Source organism: Papio anubis, chromosome 9 (assembly GCF_008728515.1).
Source record: "Papio anubis isolate 15944 chromosome 9, Panubis1.0, whole genome shotgun sequence".
NCBI classification, from domain to species: Eukaryota; Metazoa; Chordata; class Mammalia; order Primates; family Cercopithecidae; genus Papio; species Papio anubis.
In genome coordinates this window covers 113,459,328-113,476,656 of record NC_044984.1, presented here as the reverse complement: position 1 = coordinate 113,476,656, position 17,329 = coordinate 113,459,328, and the positions used below count along the sequence as shown (strand labels likewise).

Below are 17,329 nucleotides of genomic sequence, written 5' to 3'. Positions count from 1 at the left end.
GACACTGCTGAGCGCTGGGCCCATGGGCTGTGTCTAAATAACCAAGAAATGTTTACCGTCATGATGCACTGTAACGAAAGGAAAGAGAGAGAGAGGAGAAGAAAGAAGAGACGCCAAAAAACAAAAGCACAAATTCCTGAAAGAATACCACAGAAAGGAGAATTTTTTTTTTTTTTTACCCCCTGCTAGAATAACTGGAAGATTTAGGTATCATGCAGAGAAAAAGCATGCGATTCAGGTTAAACAAAAGAAAAAGGAAATTATACAAAATTTAATTTCTAATGAATTAAACAAAAGAGTCAACTCAATAGAAAGGGGGTGTAAACACCCTTAACTCAACCTAAAACAATAATAAAAAATAAAGGAAAGGGAAGGGGAAAAAGAAATGGAACTATGGGCCTGAAAAAATATATCTTGGAAATCAAAAATAAAAGCAGGTAAAGCCAAAATTTTAAACTTCAACCAAATCCTCAATTAATTTAACAATTTTTGGTTTTGAAAAGAAAAAGTTGCCTGAATAGAACCCTAAACAAATATCACATGGGGAAAAGAAATGAAATAAAGATGAGAGTTTGTTTTTGTTTTTTTAAATATAAAGTCAAGGTCGCAAACTGACATTTTAGCAGTTTTCAACTAAAGGGGAAAAGAAAGGAGGGGACAAAAAAAAAATGGAAGTCAAATAGTCTGACCAAAAATAAATGAAAAAAGGGGTCTCTATAGATATTTGTGTGTGTCCTTTTCCCCTTGTAGAAGGTAGCTAAGGTTCTTGAGTGGCTTCTAATAAATTCTCTCATGTCTTTGCGGATTATATCCACTTACCAAGCAAGAACTCCTCCTTTAGTAGGTAGGTAAGGTGTAAGAGAAAGGGAAGAGCGGGCAACGTGAGTCCATCATTAGAGTCGCAATTGACAAGAAAAAACACACACCTTTCTGCACATCCTCAAACTTGGCCCTGAACTTTGAGTTTTGGTTTTTTCAGTGCCCTTGACAGGTGGGGGCATCAATTCTGTTTGGTTTTGTCATAAAGGGGACCTAACCTAGCCAACCTAATCAATCCCTTAGGGCCCAAGTTGGAGCAGGAAACCCTTGTGGAATATGCCAATGGCAGCTAGAGTATTGCATCTACTACCTAGGTGTGAATATCGAGGGGGCACGAGGGAGGGAGGATGCGAAACAGAGGGCTTTGGAACGGGCTTGGAGATTGGGCTTTGGGGTGACTGGGAATAAAGAGGGGCCCCCAGAACCCTGTCTAGGGCTGATCTAGGACCAATGAAGGAGTAAAGGAGGCGACGGAAAGCCAGCACTTGGGAAGGTGAGCACACTTTTAGAAGCAGGATGGTGGTGGAGGGGGGGAAGGGGCGGTTTCTTTAAATATTCAGTCCTGTTGTGGCTGGGATGACACAGTAAGTTTGATGCTGGCCTCTGCCAGCAGTACCACGCTTAGCTGCGGATGGGAGGGACCCCTGCCCTGGGCCTCCTCCAGAGATAACCATCCCTATGGGATGAGAAATCTGGGGGACCAAGAAGGCACCCCCTTAAGACTACTGCCTGCCTCAACCACTCTCTGGATACCTGAGATCCCAGAATTCTCTGTTTAAATGACTCCTATGCCCCTTTCCAGGTCTCTGTAGGCCTCATCCATGGATCCATTCTCCTGCAGGGAGAGCATGCTTCAAGTATCCACACTCCTAGGTCCAAGGGTAGCTATTTGGACAGAACTTGGATGTTCAGGCTGAGAGGTCTATATGCATGTGTGTAAGCCCCATCATGGTGCTGGATGTGCCAGATTCAGGGAGAGAAAGGGATAGTTCCGGGGCCAGATTCTCCCCCAACTGCTATGTCACATCCTGGCACTCTGAAATGGTCCAAGATTCTAAAATCATAACTAACTTTCAGATCATTTTGAAGGTATGTTTACCAAGATAACAGAACATATTTTATTAAGTTTGCTGACTTATTTATGACCATTTAGACATCTAATATACGGATCTTCTTCTATAACTTTGCTCTGACGTCACAAACGTTAGGGCAGGCTTCACCATAAAGAGCCTACTCTTTCTCCCAACTTTATCTTGTGCATCTTGGCCCTAAAGGAGGGGGGACTTCTGGAATTTCTTAAGAACCATTTCTGCCTTCTCAGCAATTGGTCATGTGGGTGGAACACAGACACAGTGGAACTATGAGAATAGCATAACTCCAGCGCTCAGGGTGTCAGCTCCTGGGGCCGGGGAAGCAGGGATTCCTTTGTAGATTCTCCCAGGAGGCTTTGCACACAGGCAAGGTGATAGTCTAGCTTTAGCAAGTTCTGTCCACCACAGCTGCCATTTTACCTGCATGGCACCTTGGATCGCTTTGCTTTGGGAGAAGGGACCTCAAAATAAGTTTGCTCTGGTGGAATTTTTTAGAGTGAGACTTTTAAAACAACCATGTAAAGGCCCTGTTCCCATTCAGTCCTCCTATTTATTTGTCTTCTTGTTTTGCATTTTGGATGCCACATCTTTCTCAACTCTGGAGTTCAGTGGTAATACATGTATCTCCACCACCCCTGTCAGGAATGTATCATGCCAGGCAACTAGACCCTGAGATCTGTGATCTCTGGCTTGGGCTTGGTACAAGAATGGGATCATGGAATCTTTGCCCCAGAGATGGTGAATGGTTGGTAGCCAGGGTGTTACAAGTGAATCCAGCAAGCCCGTCTTGGAGGGAGCTAGGCTGGAAGAACTCAAGGACAGGGGCCTGTGAGTACAATAATTTTCATTATCTTGTGGTTTGCTACCTGGAGGCTGCCAGGCTGGGCCTTTCTCTCCCAGGTACTTGTTCCTAGTCTTGACTACGAATTTCATTTTTCCTGGTGCACCATGGATCCCCGTAGGCAAAGATTTCTTGAATGTGAGGCCCCTCCAGGCTAGTGGATATAGAAGGGGATCTGGCCTGGTTCATCTTCTCAACCCCATGCCCTGAGCTCACAGGGATACTTTCAGAGTATTACCACCTGTCTGTGACTTATCTACATGTAACTTGTGTGGTCAGAACTGATAAATCTACAAGGCATCATACTTTTCCATCATCACCAGAAAACAGGGATAAAGGCACTATTGAAATGTTCTCATTGGGTTAAATTTGGTGCCTGAAAATACCAACTTCTCCGCATGTTTAAAAGTCCCATTTCTTCGAATGGATCTAAACTCTTTGACATGGATGAGAGTGTTTTTTATACCCCAGCCCTGCCTGCTTCACAAATAGCATCTCTTCCACACCATCCCACCCCAGCCCCCATAACAAGCTGACTGATTCAGATTTGAGTTTTCTTGGTTCTGCCATCCCATCTTGTTCTAACCCCAGGCCATGTGCACTTGCCATTTCCTCTGCCTAGAATACTCCTCTCTTCCCCACTTCACATGGCTCAATTTATTCATCCTCCAGGTGTACCATCACCTCTTCTAGAAAGCCTTCTGTCATCCTCCAGACCAGGATAGCACAATACTCTGTACTTCAGTCATTCACTGAACTTGAATTCACTCACTCATTCAAAAATGAATGTCATTTGTGTGCCACTGCCTTAGTAGAGTAGTTGCTTATTTTATTGGCCGTCTCTCCGACTGGGTTTGGAGCTTGCTGACAGCAGGGCCATGACTGGTTCAATGTTGCTCCCCAGCATTCACCAGTGCCTGGCACAGAGTAGGCACTCAGTAAATTTTGTCTAATGAACAAGTTTGCGCTCAGGTCACTCGGAAGCCTCTGTGGGCCTGCCTGACTTAATTTATTGTAGAGACAACTGGGTGATCAGGCCCAGGTGGGATTCAGCTGGGTGTCTGCCAGCTTTGGGAATTTGAGAAGAAATCAGCCTCCATCACACTGAGAATCATTCTAGGAAACTTGGGAACCCCTGAAGCTTGGGGTCTCAAGACCAGCTTGGCTGGGTGTGTGAGCTTGAGACAACCTCTAGAATCAAACATTTATTTTTATTGATATATAATAGATGTACATATTTTTGGAATATATGTGATATTTTGATACATTCACATAACGTGTAATGATCAGATCAGGATAATAGAGATAGATATCCATCACCTTAAACATTTATCTTTTCTTTATGCTAGGAGCATTCAAATTATTCTCTTCTAAGGCCGAGTGCGGTGACTGATGCCTGTAATTCCAGCACTTTGGGAGGCCAAAGTGGGCAGATTACTTGAGGTCAGGAGTTCGAGACCAGGATGGCCAACATGGCGACACCCTGCCTCTACCAAAAACTAAAAAAATTAGTCGAGTGTAGTGGCACATGCCTGTAGTCCTAGCTACTTGGGAGGCTGAGGTGGGAGAGTCACTTGAACCTGGGAGGTGGAGGCTACAGTGAACCAAGATCACACCACTGCACTCCAGCCTGAGCCAAAAAAAAAAATTATTCTCTTCTAGTTACTTTGAAATATACAGTAGATTATTGTTTACTAGAGCCACTCTACTGTGCTGTTGAACAGAAGGTCTTAGAAGACAGTTTGGGGTCCAGACCCCTGGCAGAGAGAAAGAATGCTCCCTGTTCTTTCTCTCATTCCCCCGATACTCCTCAGACCCAGGACCCTGAGAGGAAGCACACAGAGGCTCTGTACAGATTCTCAACAGCATAAGCTCCAGGATTCAGGCGAGAAATTTCAGACCTGCAAAACCTTCCAGATGAAACAAGCTGTGCTGGGTCTTCTTACTTCTTATTCCACTCTCTGCTACTATGGGAGCTCAAGTTCAAAGACGGACTGAGTTCGGTCATCTGCATGTAGCAAGGCTGCCAGCCTGCATAGTGACTTTGTTCCCATTAGGAAAAGGTACTCCTATAGAGATTGGAACGATGGTTACTAGCGACTGGGAAGGGTCGTGGGAAGTGGAGTATAAAATAGGCATGGTTGCTGGGTACAAAAATGCAATTAGAGAGAATAAATGAGATCTAGTATTTGGTAGCACATCAGGACGACTATAGTTAACAATAATTTTTTTTTTTTTTTTTTGAGACAGAGTCTCACTCTGTCACCCAGGCTGGAGTGCAGTGGCACGATCTCGGCTCACTGCAGCCTTCGCCTCCTAGGTTCAAGCAATTCTCCTTCTTCAGCCTCCCAGGTAGCTGGGATTACAGGTGCCTGTCACCAAGCCCGGGTAATTGTTTTTTGTATTTTTAGTAGAGACAGGGTTTTGCCATGTTGGCCAGGCTGGTCTCAAACTCCTGACCTCAGGTGATCTGTTTCACCTCAGCCTCCCAAAGTGCTGGGATTACAGGCATGAGCCACCGCACCCGGCAGAATGAGCAATAATTTATCTTATATTTTAAAATAACTAAAAGAGTATAATTGGAATGTTTGTAACACAAAGAAATGATACATGCTTGAGGTGATGGATACACAATTACCCTGATTTGATCCTTACACAGTGTAAGCCTGTATCAAAACATCACATATGTTTTGAAATACATGTTTGGAAATATATACGTAAGAATTACATTTTTTAAAGGAAAAAACAAAAAAGGTGCTCCTTATGGATTAAGAATTAGAAAAAGGTGCCTTTTCTGGCCAGACAGATTAGAAAAGAGATGGTACACCTTTTTCTGGGCTGCAGCAGTCTTGAATCTGTATTCAGAGCTTGGTAAATGGAGAGCAGGGGGTTTGGATCTCCCAGTTGCTCTCCATGCTGGTTACCCTCTCAAAGAGCACAACCAGCATGACATCATGTCCCTAGCAGGTACATCTGGAATGAGCAAATCATCTCACTCCACCTGGCCTGCTTAGAAGATTCCTCTGGCACAGAGGAGGTGGTAACCTGAAGACATTCATTCCTCCTTCTTTTCAGCTGAACTCTACTTGGTATTGTCTTTACAAGTCTCGCTGGGCTCTGTTTATCCTTCCAGGTGGTAGCAGCATTTTCACAAAGTCATCAGCAGAGATGTTCAGATAGTTTAATGGTCTCCTAAACCCCAGACTCCGCCTTCTCCAGAGCTCTCCATTCACTCCACATGAAGAGGAGGAAGGAAGACATACCTGAGGGAAGCCCAAGACAGGATGGGAGAGGTCTGACCATGAAAGTGCAGAGGAGACATTAGAGTTGTGAGCTTCTGATGGGCTGACAATAGGGGCCTCTCATGGTCTTGCCTCTGCCCTTCCATCCCTGGGTATTGCCTTCCTAGTCAGCTACTCTCTCTGGCATGTAAGGTGCAAAGAGTCACCGCCCTCCGACACTGATACAACAGGATGGTTCTCCTTTGCTTCTTTCTGCCTCCTTATTTATGTAATAGGCCTCTCATAATTCATCTTTGGAGAGCTCCTCTTCATGCATTGGGAGTTTCTGTCTGTGCATGCAACTGCTCTTTGTCCCCAAGACACTTGTTAGCAAGAACCACTCCAGATCCTCTGTCATCTGGTAATAATGCCCTCCAGGCACCCAGGACCCCCTTTTAAGAGCTGGAGCCCTCACACCAGGGTTCTCTTCTTTGGTCAAATTTTACCTCTTCTTCCATCTCAGCCCTCACCCTCCATGATGTCTACATAAAAGCCTACTCTTGGGGTTATGGCATGAAAATCCAGCTTCTACAAGATCTACTTAATGATCAAGTGAAATAATGCCTGTCTAATCTGGATTCTTAGAAGTCGAGATGGAAAATGAGTGCCAATAACTTGAGAGGGGAAGGAACCTCTCTAGTGGAGTGTGGAAATGATGTAGAGGAGAGAGGGAGCCAAAAAACGATGCATTATCAAACCAGGTATTACAGTGGGCAGCAGATGCTTAATTTTGGTGATGACACCCTGGGAACCAGTGTAGAACACGCACCCCAGAGTTAACCTCAACCAAGGAGTGAGGGAGCTGGGATATTTATACACCAGTTCCCCATCACTCACAGGTTGAATGTTGAACACTGGAGCATAAATTCTCTAGTATGTCCAGACTGCCAAACAGGCAGAGAAAATAGGTTTTGGCAGCAGAGAATACCATCTGGAAGCTGGAAGTCAGCCATGTGCCCCAAAGTGCAGAGGGTGAGGATCTATATATGGACACTATCTGCTTCAATACCCCAGATCAACACTGGAAAACCGGTGAGCCGAAACCGGTGAGCCGAGTTATGCTTTGTTTCAGACATGCTTTCTTTAGCTCCCTTAGTATGTCGAAAGTAAATTGGAATTAACTGCCAACGTTGGTAGAATAGGGAGGTTTCACATAACAACCCCATTTCCAGTTTCTGTTGAAAAATAAGATCTGGCAACATTGGGCCCGAATCCCTGACTGGCAAGAATCAGCTGAGAGTAATTACAGCTTCCCCTTTTAGATGGGGCATGAGATCTCCTGACCCCAAACCCACGAGATCATTGTACTCATATCTATTAGCTGCCTGGCCACCAAGACATCTAAGTTGGAGACCCTCTGTTTTAAAAGTTTGTTGCTACTCTGATCCCACTGTAAGCAACATAAACCCGGTACATTTTGTATGTTTCATGTCTTCCCTCCAGATCTGTGAAGTGAATTGCTCCATCTCTCCCATCTTGATCTGTTTAATCCCTCCTGGACTTTCGTCAGTGAAAGGAACCGGGAGACCAGATCCATTGAACCATATCCAGACCTCAGAGTTATTATAAACTCCTTCTTTCTGGATCAGGGTAGTCAGTCTCAGACTTTTTAAAATTTGTCTAAAAAAATTTTAAATACAGAATGCTTTTCATGAACTCAAGGCCATTGGGGGGAAGTGAGCAAATATTTCCCTTTTTACTCTCTCAACCCCCTCCAATGTGAAGCTCCAGTATCTCCTCTCTCTCTCTCTCTCTCTCTCTCTACTCCAAAGCTCGCCTCATCTCCTTGTTCCTTAATATACTCAGTGTTCACATTCAGGTTTTTCTAATAAGTAATTAAATCCCCCCACCACGAACTCCAGCTCCCTGGCGTTTCACTGGGAGTCTCTCTCAGCCCTCCGGGGAAGCCGGCACTGTTATTTATTGTTTTTGTTTCAAATCATTATTTAATCAAGAACGGGGAAAAAAGGCAACCTCTCACTTACACTTCAAAATTTAATTTCAGCTGAATTCCAAGATCAAGAGGCAGCACGGCCTAATAGGTTACAAAAATACAATCAAGAAGAGAATTCCAATTAAACTGAACAAGTCCATTTACTGAGCTTCAAATGGCCCCATGGAGAGAGACGGCTATACATTTTTTTGTTCTTCCCTGCCATATGGGGGACTGGAAATTCTCATGTGAGTATGGAGCTGTATGGCAGAGCTTTTAGCTAGAGGGTTCTGGTTGTTCCTAAAAAAAAAAAAAAAAGCTTAAGCTTTTGTTTCACAAAGACATTAAGTTTATTTTCCTTTCTGTTGTTCATCTTCCTTAGTGCACTAATTAGGAAGACAGCAAAAGAATGGATTCATTGACCTGGTGGGAGTTCATTTGGGAGGAGGAGGAGATGGAGAAAGAGAAAGGAGACGTGCCGGGCATTATGGGAAGATGACAAAGTCCTTTAGGGCTGGGGCTATGCCATGGGGCTGTACACTGCATCGAACCTTTGGTAGGCAGAGGTGGTCTGGCCTCCTTATTCTTTTCCTTAAGCAGGAGCCAGAGGGAATGACAGCTTCAGGCTCACCCTTTCTTCGAAGCCTCTCCTGAGGACACCCTGCCCACCTGTTCTCAGAAATCCCCACCTGGACCCAGTTAGACACATTTTCACCAGCCCAAATTGAAACAAAAACAAATAAGTTCAATGTAATTAGTTTTTCATCCTGCTAAATACTTTCGATTTAAAGACTCATTTTTTTCTTCCAAGGTCATGTCTTTCCTACTTGTTCTAGTAGTAAAATCTCCCTTCAGTGATAGAAAATAGTCGTTTTCTTTTTCTGTCCTTCCTTAGCAAAAGTAAAAGTTGACAAAGCTATGTCACCTCCCATTAAACAAAACAAAGCAAAACAAAACAAAACAAAAACAAACAAACAAAAAACCAATGGCTCAGAAAATCCCCAAATCTCATCTCATCCACGTTCTGTACTTTGGTTCCTCTCTTCTCTCAACTATGATGATGGTATTAAACGTTGGATGTTGAGTCTCCCAGCTGGGCAAGAGCTCAAAGGCTTTGCAGAACGTGCAAGCACCTGGACCAGGGGTCAGAAGGCCTGGGCCATCCAGATTCTCCCTCAGCCCCGTTTTCCCTGTCTACAAAGTGGGAAGCATATTCCCATCTTGCCTTTCTCCTGGGGTTGGTGTGAAGTTCACCTGAGATCTTGGATGGATTCAGCTTTTTGAAGCTAGAGATACTCTGAGAACATCATATCTGGGTTTATCTGGGATAAGTTTAGTAAAGCTGCTATGATGACAAAAAATATTACGGCAACTAGCATACATTGAGGGTTGTGTCCCAAGCATTGGGATAAATTTTTTCACATAGAGCATAAGCCACATGAGGGCAGGAGAGTAGATGCTTAATGTTTATTTTTGAAATGAATGGATACCTTATCTTACTCCATCCTCATAACAATCTTATAAGTAGGTATGATTATTATTAGCTCAAGGCACAGATAAGGATACTGAGGCCCAAAGACATGAAATGGCACAGAGGAGGTCATGTAATTAAACACAGGACTCTGAGGTCAACATGGACCCTGGATTCAAACCCTAGCTTCTCTGTTGAATAGCTGCCTTTTACTTAATTTTTTTTGGACTGGGGTTTCCTTATCATAAAGTGGAGGTATTCGGGGAAGCTCCATTGAAAAGCTATTGTAAAAATAAATGCAATGATGATGATACATGTAAACAATCGGCCTAGCACCTGGTGCATAGTAGGTGCTTAGTAGGCATTAGTTATTGCTGTCACCCAGAGTCTCACAGGGAGAGATCAAGAACTCCAGGGTGCCCAGATGTACTCCAAAGCTCATGTCTTAATCACATTGCCTCTTCCAGTTTACACATTTCATGAGATCCTCTTTTATGGACTCTGAGTTCTGCTTTTATTCTTATTATTTTTGGTTTCGACATCTGTACAGGTTTTTGTTGACAGGCATTAGCAACTATTGGCCCAGGCTGAAGGCAAGAGGAGGAAACAAGAAACCTGCCATTGTCTTTGGCCCAGCTCCAGTCTTGATCAGCCTCCTTCTAGATTCCCTCTCTGCTTATGATAGACTTGATAGAGAGCCCTATACCACAGGGAAAGGGCTTGGCTAATCCTTGGAGCCAAGAGTCCCTCCATCATCCAATCCACCCTCCCATCATCCAGTCCACCCTCCATGCCAGCTATCAGGGTAAGCTTTCAAGGCACAAACCACAACTCATAACAGTTGCCCTTTCTCCCAATTTGGTTACATTCCTAGGTACCAACACCTCACAGGGCCTATTTTCCCATCTTCGAAATGATGATAATAATTGCACCTACTTCAAATAACTGTTTTAGGTATCAAATGAGGCAAAAATTATGTAAAGTATGTGACAGTGCCTGACACATAGTGGTGTTTTCCCCTCCCTCTGTCCATCAACCATTGCAACCCAATGAACTCCTATGCATCCTTCAAAGCCCGGTTCAAATAATCCTTTATTGGTAAAGTCTTCTCAGACATCAAGACAACATTGTCTGGCCCTTACTCTGTGCTTCCATGACACATTGTAGTTGCTTTCATCACTGCCAGGAGTGACATTCACAATATTCAATAACTAGTTGGTTGTGGGTACTGCCAAAGGAAGCTGGCTTTGACGCTGAAGGGAAGTAGTTGTCACTTTTCAGTTTCAGGATTCTGAGAAGATCCAGAAAGTGCCAAGGAAGAGGAGGGATGGCTAGGTTGACTGGGGTTGGGTAAGGTAATGACAAGGCCTATTTACCAACTGGCATGAAAATATTTGAATATTTTAACAACTGGAGAAGGTACTGGTACTCCTGACTCAATCCCAGCCCTAACTACAAAACAATCACACTATATTGCAGCATTCTTCTGACTACTAGACTGTGAGCCCCTGGAGTTCAGGAAGAGTAGTATTTTTCTTTTCTTTTTTACAATCTATCTGTCTCCCCAGTGCCTTGAACAGAGATTGTGGAGTGAAGATAAGGACCATGTGTGAGGCTGTGAGGGGTCTCTAAACTGTCTTGGGATTCTCTATTTGGATTTGGGTGCTGACCAAGCAAGAGAGCTTCAGGTTACCTTAAGCTCACCAACTAAGATTTCCATTAAGAACCAACCCCCAAATTTTCATATTCATATATGTAAATAAGTCCCTTGATATTATGCAACTGTCCTTGATTTTTTAAAAGAGCTGTGCATGTGAAATACCTGTAATCAAATATGGCATAGACAATCCTTCATGCTTGGGCTCCTCTTTACCTCCAGAGCCCATATCTTGCCCTGGAATTTTATCTCAACTCTCAATTCTAATCTTTATTTTCCCCTTCATTGGCTCACCCTTAGCTTTTCTGGTAATTGTTACCTTCTCTGCCCAACCCTAACCCTAATCCCAGTTCCCTCCCCTGTCTGCTAACCTTGTACCCCAATTAAGCATCTGAGCATCAATTGTTGTGCATTGCCTTTAACTGTTTTTAACTTGTCTGTCTCCCTTCATTGGAAGGCACAGGCTATTTTTTTCTTAGTAATTGGATCCTGAGATAAGTCAGAGCTTGACCCTTTGTAGATGTTCCATAGGTGTTTGTAGACATAAATGAATGATCAGACAGGTGATTCAATGAAAATGTACTGTTAGCTTTAACAGAGAGAAAAACTTGGGGCCAGGACCCTTGGAAAACCTTTGATCCAATCTGGAAATTTCTTCCATCTCTGCTTTTGTAATGGAGAAGATGAGAAAGGGCCATGCATGAGGAGCACTCAAAGAACCAGATCCAGGGCCATGTGATTCTTCCGGGAGCCAGGCAACCTTGAGTGGGGCAGGGTAGCCGTTTGGGCTACAGCTACCATTTAGAATGGAAAGAAATTGGTCTGGGAAGCAGGGGCCCTGGCTCAAGTCGCAGCCTAGCTTGTGCCTGGAACTATACTACTATTACTACTACTACTACCACTGCTATTACCACTGCTACTACTATTGTGGCTACTACTATCACCACTACTATTGCCACCACTACTATCACCACTATTTCCACTATTACTTCTACTGCTGTTACTATCACAAGCAGTAAGCATTATGCAGCATTTACTTCTTGCCTGTTATACTCTAAAACTTTTACTTACATTGTGTCATTGAATTCTCATAACATTCTTATGAGGTAGGTCTTATTGCTATCCTTGTTTTGCAGTTTTTGAGGAAACTGAGACACAGAAACTTGCTCAAGGAGCCACAGCTGGTAAGCACAGCCAAGATCTGGAATGTTGTCATCATATTTTTTGTCAAGTTTTGCACCTGTGTCAAGTACTGGGCTCAACAGCTGCCTTTTGAAGAAGAGACTGTTATTATCTCTATTATTACTATTATTATTTTTTACAGATGAGGAAACTACAGCTCAGAAATATTTAAGTAATTACTCCTATCTCAGGGATATGATGTGACCACAAATTCATAATCCCATGTTTTTAAACAACTCTGCCTTGCCATAGCCCATGTAAATCATCTCCCTTCTGTGAATCTCAGTTTCCTTTCTTAGTAATCAGAGCATTACACTAGCTGAGCTCTTAAGGCCTCTCTTATAGGTACAGGTGAACCCTGGCTTTTAGCTCTTCTGATAGGGCCAGGCTCATGAAGAACAATGAGGCATTGTACCTCAAAGCCATCAAGAACCCGTGTGTTTTAGGAAAGCAAACTACCAATAGCCAATCTGGTAACCTCCCCAGCTTGTGTGGGTGGACAGACCTAGCTTTTTGTAACATCTTGACAGACATGTCTTGTTGGAAAACCATCCCAGACCTGTAAGAAAGTATAAGCCAGTTGCTTCCAATGGCACTTTTTAGCTAGGGTCAATTGGGACCTCCAGATGGACCACCACGAATACCATGATCAGGGAGATTAGGCATCCTTTACTAACTTAAAAACATTCCTCTACCTCTTCATGCTCATATTTCAAATTTATCTTTACCTTTGCCACAATCCTCCTGGGAGACAAGTGGGATAATCATGCCCATTTCTCAGGTGAGAAAGCTGAGGTTGAGAGGGGTGAAATGACAAGTCCAGCCAAAACAAGACTCAAATCCAAGCCTCTAGACTTTGTCATGCTGGGAAGACACCTTTTTAGGATATTTGTGTGTGAGAGAGTACACAGGTGGGCATTTGCCATCTGCAAGGACTCAGTAACCACAGACATCTCTACCAAGAAGGGGTCTGGGGACAGTTGCAGATGGTTCCAGGTAGGCAGAGGATTTGGGTAAAACTAGACCTTGGTGATGCTGGGTATCTTGACTGGTAAAGAAGTTTCCTGGAATGCACTGCAGATAATTATTGTGTCAACCAGGCCCAACTGTTGTCATTGCTTTCCCTTTCTTGACATCCCCACAAGGACCCCTGAACTTTTCCTTGCTTCCACCTCATCCTTCCTTAGGGAGCATCTACCTGAAATTTTCAAGTTCACATGTAGCTAGAGAAGACAGTCCCTTTCACAGCTGTTTGCTGCAATTGTAGACTCTATCAATGTTGACTCTCTTCCTGTTAATCTGTCTGTCTCTTTAGAGTCTACAAAAGGCCTTCATGTACTTTATCTTATTGGATATTCCCAACAATCACATATGGAAGTGGTATTTACTTCAAGTTTACCAATGAGAAAATGGAGATTAAGTAATTTGCCCAAAGTCACACAGCCAGGAAGTGGCTACACTAGAACTGAATTCAGATCCATTTCTAAGTCTCTTGCTCATGGTGTCAAACTATCTGAAGTCAAAATTCCAGCTTGTCCTTGTTGACTTGGGGCAGCACCGCTTAATTCTATTCAATGCTCTGTTGCTAAATTGGATTAACTCTTGCCTTGCTTTGGGGCTTTACCCTAGCCCTTAACCTCTCTGAGCCTTAATTCTTCTTTCCCATCTGTAGAAGGGACTAGTGAGAACAGCTGTGACCTCAACTCCCAAGACCTTGTGTGGCTACATGAGAGGATGCAGGTCAAGAGCTATGACCTCCTTGGAAGAAAACTGTCATATAAATTCAAGGTCATGTTTATAGGTGAAATGAAATCCCAGCTGCCAACCAATGTTGCCATCCAGCTGGCATAAAAGATGCAGACTTCATGTAAAAGCTGGAGTGCCTCTGTTATGTCAAAGAGCCCTTCTTTTCCTTTCTCTCCCAAAAACAAACAAACAAACAAACAAACAAACAAACAAACAGAAAATCCTCCTATGGTATCTTAAACATGTCTTCCTGCAGATATCACTCTGGAGACAAGTATTTATTTGTCAACATTCCCCTGATAAAAGACTGGGTATTCAGTTTTTCTCCCCCTTCCCCCCCAAATCCCCAAGCCAGTGTTGCCAAAGTCTGGTGAATGATCATTTGGTTCATCATTAATGAGGTCTGTAGCCAGTGGGATATTTTGTCAGAAATTGAATTAAAATGTATCATATACTGCCCTGAACTTGTGCCTCCATCTCCCCCAAGTGTCGTGGCCAAGGCTGGCAGAGGAGGCTGTGAAGAATACTTACTACACCCCTGGCTGACAGGTAGCCAAGCATCTGGAGGGGTTGATTGGGCGGGCGACTGGACTGGGCCTCAGGGCTGTCCTTGCAGAGGGTCTTGGAGCAGCGGCGGGAGTGCCTTCGGCGGGACTTCTGCCCTTCCTCAGGGGACCGGCCACGGTGCCTGGGGATAGGGGAGAGAGACCTGAGGGTCTTTTGAAGGGGAGCATGGTAGGGAGATGGATGCGGGACCAACAGGATCTGAGGAGGATAAAGTGTGTTTGGGGGTGTTTGTATATGTTCATATGTGATTTTGTTCCTGGGTATGTCTGCATGTGTGCGTATGAAAGCTGGACTGTATGTATATCCATTTATTCATTAATTCATCCATTTAACCATCCATCCATTCATTCATCCACCCATCCATCCATCCATCCATCCATCCATCCATCCATCCATCCATCCAACCAGACATTTAGCCATCCGTTTGTCTAAGCAGCCATCTATTCATCCATCTAACCAACCATCTGTCCATCATCCATCCATCAGTCCAACCAACCATGTATTACCCATCCCTCCATCCTTTCATTTGTCTAAGAAACCATCCATCCATCCATCCATCCATCCATCCATCCATCCATCCATCCAGACAACCATCTATCTATCCAACCATCCATCCATCCATCCATCCATCCATCCATCCATCCATCCATCCATCCATCCATCTATTCATCCATCCATCCAATCATCCATCCATCCATCTAAGCAACCATCTATCCATCCATCTAACCATGATCCAATCCATCCATCCATCCACCCATCTATCCATCCTTCTAACTATTCATCCATCCATCCATCCATCCATCCATCCATCCATCCATCCATCCAATCATCCAACCATCCAACCATCCATCTATCCATCCATCCATTTATCCATCCAACTAACTAACCAACCAACCAACCAACCAACTAACCAACCAACCAACCATCCATCTATCCATCTGTCCATCCATCGTCTGTTCATCCATTCAACTAACCATCCATCCATCCATCCGTTTGTCCACATAACCATTCATCCATTCATCCATCCATCTAACTATTCAGCCATTCATCCATCCATCTACCTAACCAACAATCTATTCATCCATTTATCCACCTATCCATCCATCTATTCATTCCTTTATTTATTCATTCTCTAACTTGTTCATTTGCAAATACTACTTCACGTATCTGGAACTGCTTTGGGGTCTGAGGATGCAGCTTTAAAACCAGAAAAGGTCTCCATCCAGATTAGTTATTCAGTTTAATGTCACTTGTGTGCCTCCCTGATTGTCTGTCATGTGACTGTGTGTATGTCTGGGTGTGTCCATCTGTGTTTCCATGTGTTTGTCTATAAATGTAACTGTGTATAACTGTGTGTCTTTGTGTATGTGACTTCGCCATCTGTGAAATAAAGACATCCTGTTGACTGTCACCCAAAACTTTGGTGAAAAAAAATGGCTGACAAAAATGACAGAGATGCCTTCTGCAAGTTTATCACGTCTAGATCTGGCTGCTTGGTCTGCAGTGAAAACCAAAGGCATGTCTGACTTCTTAGAAAGGGTATGTTTGGACTCTGCATATCTCATTAGTTCTCTGAGCCACAGGAGTAATAAAAATAGCACATTATGGATTTGCACGGTGTGTATAAACCTGTCTTAAAGCAGTTTCATAGTTTTCCCTACAACTTGAAGACATAGACAGGGCAAGGTATTACTTTCCCATTTTACAGATGAGGGAGCCAAAACTCAGAGATGTTTAGGGATCTGCCTGAGGTCAAACAGCCTGAAAGCGGCAGAGCAAGGGTCAGGGAAGTTTTTTGGCCCTCTAGGAACTAGTGCCTCTGGTTCATGCCCTGGAGTGCCTCTGACTGCTCTGTGGCTTGAAAATCACGTTTCTACTGAATGTGTAACCTGTGTGCCAGCTCTCAGTTTGCTTCCATTTCTGCTAGGAAGCTCCTCAGCTCATTGGCATTGGGAGCTCAGATGCCAACACCATCAGGAGGAGATGGGACAGCAGAGGAGGCCTGGGGTAGTGTGTGTGATGTTAACCATTTATCTAACAGGTAAGTTGCTAGAGCCTTGTATGATTCTCTGGCCCAGGCCAGTAGGGCTTAGCTGCTGAGAGACAGTTCAGCCTGGGGTGTAGGTGAAGTGCTCAGGCTGAGTCACACCAACTTGGCGCCTATTCCAGCACTGCCAGACACTTCCTAGCTATGTGACCTCGCTCAGATCCCTTTGCCCACCAAAAGGCAGTTGTCTCTGCTGTAACAGATCAGAGATGTGGTTTAGCTCATTTGGACAACGTCCTCCAGAAAGAGGCCACCAGGAGTCCACCTGGGGTTGAACAAACGTTGTTGTCACTCCTTGATACCATAGGGAAGTTTCAGGTGTCTCTGTAAGAGGGTGTTAGAAAGAATCTATTATAGGCTTTGGGCTGGTGATAGGTGGTCTGGGGAGCATTTACAGACCTGGAGCTTTGTTCGGAATTGGATGCTGCCAGGAAGTGGGGGTAATTCTGATTGGGTGTCTTCATCAATCTTATCTAGAAAGAGTGAGGACTAGACCAAGGCTAAGGCTGACTGCTGAGGAAGCAGCAGTCACTCATATTAGGCAGGGTAGAGAGATGCTTGGTCACTTTTGTGTTTTGTGCAGTGTTCTCATCTGGGCTCAGACTTGATTACAGAGGGGGCTTAGTTTTGTCTTGAGCAATCAGGTCTGCAGAGTGGCCTTGTTGGATGGTGATATTCTTGGAAATTGTTGATG

The 17,329-nt window shown here is 43.9% G+C and overlaps 1 protein-coding gene across 1 annotated transcript in view; it reads right to left on the bottom strand.

Moving 5' to 3' along the window:
• SRRM4 (serine/arginine repetitive matrix 4) overlaps positions 1–17,329 on the bottom strand; it is a 180,224-nt gene that overhangs the window by 16,266 nt on the left and 146,629 nt on the right. The window contains exon 8 of the mRNA XM_003907233.5: positions 14,553–14,709. Within this exon, the coding sequence (XP_003907282.2) occupies positions 14,553–14,709 (157 nt within the window). The remainder of the gene's footprint in view (positions 1–14,552; positions 14,710–17,329) is intronic.